Genomic DNA, 10676 nt, shown 5'->3' on the forward strand with positions numbered 1-10676 from the left:
AGGGAGTGGAGCAGAAGTCAAGGGCACGAGAGTAGGCGAACAAGCTCCAAAAAGTCTCTCTCGCTGCATTATGTTTTTCTCCCCACTTTTCCCTTTCGCTTGCGGTTGGAGAGAGAGAGCAGCAAAAGCAGACGCAGACGCTTTACGATCTGCTTTCATTTCTTACAGAGTTGTCTTAATCAATTTCCATAAAGTTACAAGATCTTTAACTTCTTTAGACCCGTCACTAATTTCATCCCATAGGGAGGTTCCGACGCTTTATGATCTGCTTTCATTTCTTACAGAGTTGTCTTAATCAATTTCCATAAAGTTACAAGATCTTTAACTTCTTTAGACCCGTCACTAATTTCATCCCATAGGGAGGTTCCGATAGCATTCCAGGTACTAAGCTCAAAAGCTGTACCCACACTAATTGAAAGGTTTCTGTCCTTGCTTCATTAGTTTTTTAGCTGATTTATCATCATCAGTTACCATATCCCATAATACGTCTCCTAATCTACGCCATTCACTCTCCTTAAATAATAAATCCGGATTCTTAAAGCATCCCTTAACGCGACCCAGCGTGACTAACCCCGAAATTTGCTTAATGCAGTTTACTCCCCGCTTTTCTAAAAAGCACTGTAATAATTTTAGGGCTACCTCTTGATCCATTGCCGGCCGGCTTCTTGATACTCCTGGGTGCTACCTTGATTAAGGCACCTCGGTTAAAAAGTCTTTGCAGCCTTTTTCCAGTAGCCCTTAGTGACGGCGAACCCCTTTTGGACGGTCCAGGCACGAGAGTTAACACACCAACCAAGACGATCAGCGTTCGGTTAATCTTTTGCCCCCCGGTCGCTGCTACCGGTGCTTCTCAGTGTCCGTCGCTCCAATTCCCCTTTCTTCGGTCCCCGTTCGGGCGCCATTTGTTGGAGCGGCGGAGGAATGCACATAAGTCGACCCAATATGAGTGATAGAAGTGATTCAACTTTATTTGCACGGATAGCTCATATTTATACAGTTTGCGATAATTATGCCTACTAGTCCTAATATGATTGGTACATTGCTAATGTTTATTCATTACTAAAACACACCCACTTGTGGTTGGCAGCTACGCGTGTTCAGTAACTTTCTCATGAGAACTTCTTCAAAAGTTACTTGTGAAGTTATGCCAAGGTCACACCGTCCCTGTCTTTCTCCTGATAACAGCGAGACCAGCTGTTGTTTTTCTCCCAATATCAGTAAAGCCAGCTATTTTCAGCCAAGGCCTAGTCTTGTTGCTCAAACTGACATTCTTTCACACAGAACTCTGCTCGCACAACTTTTCCACAGGCCCATGTCCTTTTTCAGCAAGCCACTTCCCAACAAAAGGTATTCCTAGAAAAAGTTTCCCGTTTATAAAGCAGGAGTTTGTTGGGGCTGAATTACAGTTCCTTGGTAACTGAATTGGGTCAATATTCCGAAAAAGGGGAATATGTTTATTTTTGAAACAGGTCAATACTTGCATGTGTTGTGCTGGCAAGGAGGAGGCTTCTTAAATGTAGAACTTGTTAAATTTAAAAGCACACCTCCACTCTCCATAGTATTGCTTCTATGTTAATTCAGGGTTAAGATATTCGTTCACTTCAGTTTCTGTGAATCTGTTAGGGCAGCGTGCTCTAAGGTGATGGGAGGGAGCAGGGGGAAGAAGGGGAGGAGGAAAAGCAAAATATCTGGAACCTGCTCTTCCATGACTCCTGCAAACTGTAATGTTATTTTTTTTTTCCCAAGCCTGAAAACTGTACTTGGCAGTGGGATTGTGGCTATCTTGTTAATATTCTTCCTTCCTTTCTTGTTTTGGCCTCTCCAGGAAGCGATTCGAGTAATCCTTGGAAATCTTGATGATTTACATGCATTTTCTACAGACCACTATCTTTCTGTGTACCCTTTCTTTCCTACTTGTAAAAGAAAAGGTCCAATGACTTGTATCTGTTGGGCATTGCTTAATTTGACATTCCTGCCTAGTAGTGCGCAGATCTTTAGCTGGAGTACGACTCCTCTGAGCTTCGCAGTTTTACATTAGCTGAAGATCCTCCTCAGTTGTTGCCTTCACCAGAGAACTGATGTATGTAAAAAGAATGTTTTGCAGTGTTTTCAGATGGCCACCCCTGCGTTCCAAATCTGATTTAGCCAGAGAAAACGAACGTGCATATATAAAGTCCCAGGAAGCCCACATAATGCGATTGCAAGGAAAGCTAGTGCGTTGTTTCAAAAGGTTAATAAAATGTAAAGCGCTCCTTACAGGCGCAGCAGCGTTGGCCCTCTAGTAGAGAAGACCGCAGTAGTTTTCTTGTAAGGTACATTAGGATTAAGTATTGTAGTTGCTGTAGTGTAAAGGGTTACGGAGAAGTTACTCTCCTGAGGCTGTTGTTGCAGAGAAAAGTAAGTTAGTGGAAGGAGAAGCCTTTTCAGTCCTAAGGTGCGTCAGTTTGTGAATCGGATCAGGCCCTTCGGCATCATCTCCTCCCGTGATTCCGAGTGCCCAGGAGTAATGAACACCCGCGTGTTTCCGCCTCCAAGGCATCCCCTTCCAGTCTCGGCAGACTGCGTTATTGCCACCCCTGGTCCTAGCAGGCAAGAACGAGATCATCCTCTTTCTCTGTCAGAAGCTGGTAGGTATGAGAGCAACTTATTCCTGTTGCTGCCAGGAAGAGAAAGTAGCCCAGAGCATCGTCAGACAGGAGGCACCCAAACAAAGGAAGCCTCGTTGTTGGTTTGCTTCGCTAAAGCGCAGCCAGTTTTGCCTGCGTGCTTGAGGAGGGTTTGATTCACGAGCTTGTATTTCTGGAACTGGGAAGTCCATCCACCTGCTCAGGCAGCACCGGGCCCTGCGGAGAACTGCAAGCTCAGAGGCCTGGCGTGATGAGTTGTCCTGCAGTCTGTGTGTCGGGCTCCTCGCTGTAGCATACCTCTTAGTTAATCGCCAGCTGTGGGAGTCCTTGAAGCCAAACTCAAACGAACAATTTCATCCCTTAAAGGAACTGACTGTGTCATCTAGGCAAATCTTGGGCTTCATCTCTGGTCCTCAGGATGCAAATGGAGTAAAAGTATTCATGTTACCTGTTTCTTCCTGAGATCAGAGGCACGTAAGGAGGCTGCTGCCTGGCGTCACCCATTCTTGCAGGCATGAGCTCCTAGGTGTGCGAACTGCACCCCCAGGAAGGAACGTCTGTAACTGTGGCGTTTGTCATGTCAATTATCTTTTGTCCTCCCATTTTGAGGAGGACTGTGAAGTGAATGTAATGACACTAGTCCTGTGAATCCTAGTCCTTTTCAGGTTTAAAAATAATTTTTAAAAGAATTACTTTTTAGTTAGGAAAGCTGATGAGGTTTTCTTCACAGGGTTGGGAGAGCCTGGCACGTTGTTTTTTGCGGGAAGATGTGAGGACTGAAGCCAGATGCAGTTAAGGAAACACAATGCTATGAATGCAAGCAACTGATGGAAGAGTGTCACCTGGATGAGTGTTTCTTGTAATGTGTTACTAGCGTATGGTGTCTCCTCACATCTCATTTCTCCGCTGTGTAGTTCGATGTGTCACTTGTTCAGCTGCTGCTGCTCATTAAATATAAATCTCCATTGGCAGGAGCAGTTACAGGGTCGTGGATCTTGGACCAAGATCCTCAAAACCCCCTAGCTATGCGAGGTTTCCCTGCCGCACGCGCACTGCCTTTGTGTCCTGACGCTCTGTTTCTCCAGGAATGTCGGTATTTGCGTGGGGAGTTTCAAGGACCTGCCTGTGGACGCGACGGCCCCTACACCCCTGATGTATTCTTCTGGTGCTGCATCCTCTTCTTCGCCACCTTTGCCCTGTCAAGCTTCTTGAAGAAGTTTAAAACCAGCCGCTACTTTCCAACCAGAGTAAGTAGAAGGAGGTGGCCAGCGTCCATCCTCCACACTCGTTTCCCAAAATGGCTTTCCTGGAGCACTAAGCAGTATTTGCCCTGCCTTGGTCAAGCTGGGAAACGTTGGCCTTGCAGGCCAAGCTCTCCAAGAGCTTGGATGTCCCACACTCATTTCCATGAGTGCAAAATCATCGTAGCGTTTCCCACCTGCCTCGTGACCTGCCCCAGATTGAAGATTTTTGGGGTTTGATTTTTTTTTATTTTTTTTCTTCTCCTCAGGTAGTAGGAAGTCAGGTTTCCCAAAGTTTTGGGGGTTGGGGTTTTCGGTTTGGTTTTTTTCCCCTACCTTCTGCGCATTATGTGCTCGAGTGGAAAGTAGATTCGAATGAGGAGCTTCCTTTTGAGGACTAAAGGATGCCTCAGTGCCTTGTTGCCATTGTAGCTGTGAGTGTAGCTGTAGTGGCAGACATGTGTTTTCTTATTTTTAATATTATTATTATTATTTTTAGATTTTGACTTAAACCAACCCTTGTTGGCCTAGTTAAGCTTTTTTTTATTGTCTGACCCCAGATCTCACAGGGACAAACACAGCAGCAGTATCTAAGCAAGGGATCAGGCTGCATGTGCTCAGAGGGGTGGTGGGATTTGGTTAAGCAGCCTTAATGTTGTGGATGTCTGCAACTGCAACTCTTGCATCTCACCTTACGGCCCTGTTTGCCATGCCCCTCTCACCTCTGGTTTCTCGCCCCAGGTACGGTCCACAGTGAGCGACTTTGCTGTTTTCCTCACCATCGTCATCATGGTGCTCCTTGACTTTGTGGTTGGGATCCCATTGCCGAAGCTCCAGGTCCCCCATGCGTTCAAGGTAACGGGGTGTTTTGGCACGTGGGGGTGCCACAAGGTGATGCCGGGGCAGGGCAGGGCTGAGTCTGGAGGAGATGCTGGTGGTGTGACCATCTCCTCTTCCACCTCCAAGTGCCTTGCTTCCTCCTGGAAATGAGAAGATGGCCCCAAAACTAGATACCTACAGGGGAAGTATCTAGAGCTGCTTGCAAGGAGGAGACTGGCACTGCTGAAGCCCCCGGGAGAGGGGGACATGAAGCCAGGGCTGGGAGGTGCTCTGACGCAAGGAGGGAGGGGAAAATGAAAGCCAGTGGAGTGCCTGGGCTGGGAGACGATGCTGATGTGTGGGCTTTGTTGCAGCCTACCAGAGACGACCGCGGGTGGTTCATCAACCCCATAGGACCCAACCCTTGGTGGACGGTGTTGGCTGCGCTCGTCCCAGCTCTGCTCTGCACCATCTTGATATTCATGGACCAGCAGATCAGTGCCGTTATTGTGAACAGGAAGGAGCACAAGCTGAAGGTAAGGGCCTGCGAGAGATGACTCCAGCCCCTTCTGGGCTGCAGGTCTGGGGGGAAGCTCTTATTCCTGATGCTTTCTGAAGGCATTGGTTTGGGACAAGGTCAGGCTGCGTGGCAGGATGCTCTCCTGGATTAACGATGATGCAGGGAGCAAGTGACAGGGCAGTTCAGATGAGCAACCTTTTGGAGGAGCTAATTAATCTTGGAGCAATAGAGAACTGCGTTTTTGTTTTAAAATGGCAGCAGCAGCAGGTGTGGGGAATGAATTGTTTTGATGCGCTGCCAGGGATAACTCAGAGTCACACCTTCTTTGCAAGTGGTACAGTTTTCTTTGTGAGTGGAAAAAATGGTTTGGTGCTTTTGGGTTGTGGCTTGTTGTTTTTTGGAGAAGTATTTAATGCACAAGCTCTGCATATCCATTGTGTCTGAACTCCTGCCAGATTTTCATGCCAGGTGCTTGTGCAAAGCCTGCATACACCCTTGCTTGTTTCCATTTCTTGTTTTGAATTCTGAAGAAGTTGACTTGTGCTCGAGCAGGGTTTGAGTCTGACTTGCGACGTTATCCTTGCTCTTGTGCTATGGGATGCTCTGTTTCTTGTTTTCCTGCCTGCAGAAAGGATGCGGGTACCACCTGGACCTTTTTGTGGTGGCCGTGATGCTCGGGGTGTGCTCTGTGATGGGGCTGCCCTGGTTTGTGGCTGCGACCGTCCTGTCCATCACCCACGTGAATAGCCTCAAAGTAGAGTCTGACTGCTCAGCTCCAGGAGAACAACCCAAGTTTCTGGGGATACGAGAGCAGAGAGTCACTGGCTTGCTGATCTTTGTGCTCATGGGCTGCTCTGTCTTCTTCACTTCCGTGTTAAAGGTGAGAGGAGAATGCAAACCACCCAACAACCGTGAGCTTGTTGGAGGTTACAGAAAAACAGTCCCCTCTCTGCAGGCCTGAGTAGTTAGTTGTGGAGCGGAGGAGGAGGAGGTGGTCCCAACCCTTGGGGCTTGACCAACGGTGGGAACCAGCCTCGGTTAGGTTTTGCAGCCCTTCAGGCCCCCATTTGGTGTGCTCGAGGCGAGCAAGCAACGCAACTGCTTGAATTTTTGGGTGTCTTTCAGGCCCGCCCATGTTTATGGGTTACAGTTGAGCATATTCAGACGAGCACATCTGCTCTGTTTCAAACAGGCAGCCCTTTAGTGGCTGCAATTTGCTCCCCAAATGCCGCGGAGCAGCCGTTCCCAGGAGCTAAACACACTGAGGTCATCCCCGTGGGCTTCCTTGCACGTTCCTCCCACAAAGTAATCTCGTCTCTAGGCTAAAAGGAGGCCTGTGGCCTTTGCCTGTTGCCCCAAGAATAGGCAGAAGTGTTTCTTCTACCGCCAGAGAATGCGGCATAGGGTAGCACGGGTGAAATTGCCTATTTTCCTCCAACCTTTCTGGAAAATAGGATTATTCTGAGGAGAGATAACTCCCAAGTTCAGCCTAAAGCAGAGCCTTAGCTCACTCGTGCGCACAAAATGGCAAAACAATGGTTAATATCTGACCCATCTCTAAGCCTGAATGGAAGCTGGAAAGCTTCAAGCAATTTTAGGCAGTGCCTGTGGAAGAGGGTGGTAATACTGAAAATGCAATACAGAAAAAGAAACGATTGCATTCTTTCTTTTTTTTTTTCTCCCCCCCCCCCCCCCCCCCCCCCCCCCCAGTTTATACCAATGCCTGTGCTTTATGGCGTCTTTCTCTACATGGGTGTGTCGTCGCTCAGAAGAATTCAGGTACGGACTCTTTTACAGCATGCAGCATGTCGGCTCCCTGGTATTTTGTCTCTGTAGCAGCAGGGAAAAAAGCAGTGGCATGGGAAAAACTTCTCGCAGAGCAAGCAATGAAACTCTTTTGTGTAAGAAAGAGATTGGTGGAGGCACAGGAGGTATAGAGGGCTGGGAGGACCAGGCAAGTTCAGCGCTCTCTGTTGCAGGGTTTAGGGCAGGTCAGTGTTTGGTTACGTGAAAAGCGGGGGAATTTGGTGCAAAGGGAAGGCAGTTTCTACCACTGGTGGAAATCCTCGCGGGGGGATTCAGTGGGCCGAGAAATGCTAATAATGGAATGGCATGGAATAGTTGCCGTTTGGTGGGCAGCTCTCAGGGGCAAGCCGGTTGCTAGATGGAGCGAAGGGAAAATGGGTGCTGCTCCCAGGAGGAATGCGGTGGGATCCAGGAGTTCTGACGGCAAGCGAGATGCTGCAAAGTGCCTCCACGTCTCGAGAGGGCCAGCAACTTGCCGCAGTCCCAAGGTGGCAACCTTTCCCTTTTATTTCACAGTTCTTTGATCGCTTGAAGCTGTTTTGGATGCCAGCGAAACACCAGCCGGATTTCATCTACCTGCGGCACGTGCCCTTGCGAAAGGTGCATTTCTTCACGGCGATCCAGCTGACCTGCCTCGTCCTGCTCTGGACCATCAAGGTGTCCCGTGCCGCCATCATCTTTCCCATGATGGTAAGAGCTGCCACCGCTCGGCAGCGGGGTGTTTGCAGCGTTGTTGTGAGAGGTGGCATCGTCTCTGAGCTCACCGCATCTTCCCTCTTATTCATGAAGGTTTTGGCTCTCGTATTTGTCCGGAAAGCGATGGATTTCTGCTTCTCAAAGCGAGAGCTCAGCTTTCTGGATGACCTTATGCCAGAAAGGAAGAAGAAGTTGGACGATGCCAGAAATGAAGCTGGAGAAGAAGAAGAGGTAAGGCTTGCTGTGTCCTCGGGGCTGGACATCTCCGTGTGTCTGTGAGATTGCCTGTTTCTCTTACAGCTTGTCTGGAAATGTTGGGGGAAGATCAGCACTCAATCGAAATAGATCCCAATAGCCTGTAACTTTTGTAACCTTTGTTTCCTCAAGTAGCAGTGAGCTGAACGCTTGAATACAGGTGTAATTTTTGAAACGAGTCGTTTTTCACAAAGGTCATTATCATTATGATGATTATTATTAGATGCTGCTGCGGCTGCTGCTGCTGGCAAGACTTGCTCATAATCGTGTTTTGAACACACAGTCCCCCTGCCCCGAAATCTTTGGAGTGAACGGTTTCTCCCCTGCTGCACTAATACCTATAGCTGCCAAGGGGCAGAAGCGGAGGGCAGACTGCTAAGTTTGTGCTGGGCATTCAGCTTATCTCCACTTTGATCAAAGACAGAGAACGTGATTTGTCCCTTTTTTACATCAGGAGTCCAGGAGGGCCATGGAAGCTGCTGCTGCTGCTGCAAGTTCAGTTCAGCTGAACGTGGGGAAGACCAGTGACGTGGATATCCCAAAGCAAAGCAGTGACAGGTAAAGCTCCACCAAGCGCCAGGAACCCCGGCAAGATTAGCTTGAAGGTGTTTGGCAGAGTTTTCTCCACTTGCCTCTTTGTGGGGCATCCCACAGAAACCAGCAGGCAGCTTGGTGGGAAAATCAAATTTGGGGGCAGGGCTGCAGGAAGTGATTGCAAGGCTCTGACCGCAAGCAGAGTGGCTGCAGCACTCGCGTTTGACCCCCAAACCTTGCCACATCAGTGCTTTTACGGTAGCTGGAGATCCTCATACTTAACACATGAGGAGTTGCAGGCGTGATCTGTACCAGCAGTGGCTTAGGAACCCGGACCGGGGCTAAGCCCCAGCAAGAGCCTTTGCACAGAGCTGTTGCTCTGCAGCTCCCCGGCTTGCCTCCCAAAACTCCTCATCCAGCAAAACCTCCCACGGTTATGCAGAGCTTTGATTCTCGGGGCTCCGTTGTTCCTCTTGCTGATGCTAATGCCCTTGGTGGCATCAGTTCCCATAATCACGGATTGCTATGTAAAATATTTATTGCAGGACTGATCCTTCTGAGATTGTTATCCTGGATGAAATGTCACAAACGACCATATGGAAGGCTCTCACTTTGAAGACAGAAACCCTTTGAATCCAGGGAGGAAAAAGGTAAAGGATTGTACGTGAACGTGACCGTGCTCCTCAGCAAGCGACGGCGCCCGCCTACGCTTTTCCCATGCTTTGGCCGGCAAGGCTGAGCAAACGGCCTGTCCCTGGGAACAGGCAGTGAGGACCGTGGCATGCAAACCAACTCCTCTCTGCTGGGGTGGTCTCCCAAACAGGGCTGAATCAGCAGCAGCTGGCAGGTCTTCCACTGATGATGCTTTCCCTCTTTTTCTCTTCCCTTCACCTTTCCCCACTCCCGCTTTTCACGTTTAGGAATCTTGACTTTGAAGGAGAGGAGTGAGAGCGTGACTCGGGGATGTGCCAACGCAGACAGAGGGAGAAAGCGCTTTGTTTCAGTTGGAGGATTCCCATTAAAGCCATGCAGATGTTTTCAGTTATCCTTGGTGTGCTTCAGGCATCCAGTATCTCTAGACCAGCAAGCTGAGGGGAACGTCACAGTCAAGGGGAGTTTGGTGGTGTTCAGTCTGTGTGCGTACGTGCGTGTGGGGGTGTGGGTTTGTAGTGGTAGAGGGACTGCTATGGCTTTATCATTCAGTGCTCTTCTTTTAATACCTAATTCCTCCTCTTTGTTTTCCTTCTCTTTTTTCCAAATGTAAACTGGGAATGTCCAAAATAATTTTCTGTTATATTTGATGCATTCTCCACTTTCTTCTTCATCACGACCAGGTTTTTGGTGTGGTTTGGGGTCCTGGCTTTAATTCACTCTTATGTCTCTTACTGGTACGAGAGGGATGCCCTCTGTGGCAGGGCAGCATAGAGAGCGTCCGAGCAGTTGGCCTAAGGTGAAAGAAAAGCATTTGCTCCCTGCGCTCCAGTTTTACCTCTCTTGGTTGGTTTGGTTTGGGGTTTGTTTTTTTTGCTTTGGCTCTGCCATCAGCCTGGGAGCTGCAAAATGCAGAACTGCCACCTTCTTGTCCCCTGGCTGTAAACTGCATCTAAGGGAGCACTTCAGGTATTTGATTTTGAATACACCATATGGTCACAGGAGCGGCCAGATGAGACCTGGGGCTCTGTGTCCCTGGGCTGCTCCCTCTGTTGTTTCTCCACTTTCCTTCTGTATTGGATCTGGATGAGTTGGAGTTCCTTTACCCCACAGCAGCCCTCGTAGTGCTGTGCTCTGTACTGGTAGCTAGAAAGCTGTTGATAACACAGCAGTGTTTTGGCCATGGCAGACAGCCAGAGCACACCCACACACCCAGACATCCAGGCGTCTTCCACATGGAGGCCACTTCCCACCTCGGCTGGCCAACGCAACGCGCTGCCTACCTTCTTCAAGGACGTCAGCAGTTTGATGCTGACGAAGCCCATCTTGTTCTTCTGGACATGTTTCAGGAAGAAAGCATCCTTGGCCAGGTTCTTGTCAGAGAGGTGGAATTCCACCCTGGACACAACCCTCCTGGCCAGCTGCCGGTCAGGGACGGGGTAGCTGTAGTCCAAGAGATCAGCCCCCAGAACATCGCTCGCATCGCAGAAGCTCCCGGAAAAGCAGGGACACGGGTGTGACTTGGTG

At 49.1% G+C, this 10676-nt stretch overlaps 1 protein-coding gene across 1 annotated transcript in view; it reads left to right on the plus strand.

The window, feature by feature from the left end:
* Positions 1 to 5169: 5169 nt before the first annotated feature.
* The window catches only part of LOC126037114 (electroneutral sodium bicarbonate exchanger 1-like), a 247320-nt gene continuing 241813 nt past the window's right edge, over positions 5170 to 10676 (plus strand). The window contains exons 1-7 of the mRNA XM_049797344.1: positions 5170 to 5223; positions 5836 to 6087; positions 6918 to 6986; positions 7530 to 7703; positions 7803 to 7940; positions 8419 to 8522; positions 9044 to 9148. Coding sequence (XP_049653301.1) covers positions 5170 to 5223; positions 5836 to 6087; positions 6918 to 6986; positions 7530 to 7703; positions 7803 to 7940; positions 8419 to 8522; positions 9044 to 9131 — 879 coding nt within the window. The 3' untranslated portion in view covers positions 9132 to 9148. The remainder of the gene's footprint in view (positions 5224 to 5835; positions 6088 to 6917; positions 6987 to 7529; positions 7704 to 7802; positions 7941 to 8418; positions 8523 to 9043; positions 9149 to 10676) is intronic.

This window comes from Accipiter gentilis, unplaced genomic scaffold (assembly GCF_929443795.1).
Source record: "Accipiter gentilis unplaced genomic scaffold, bAccGen1.1, whole genome shotgun sequence".
NCBI lineage: Eukaryota > Metazoa > Chordata > Aves > Accipitriformes > Accipitridae > Astur > Astur gentilis.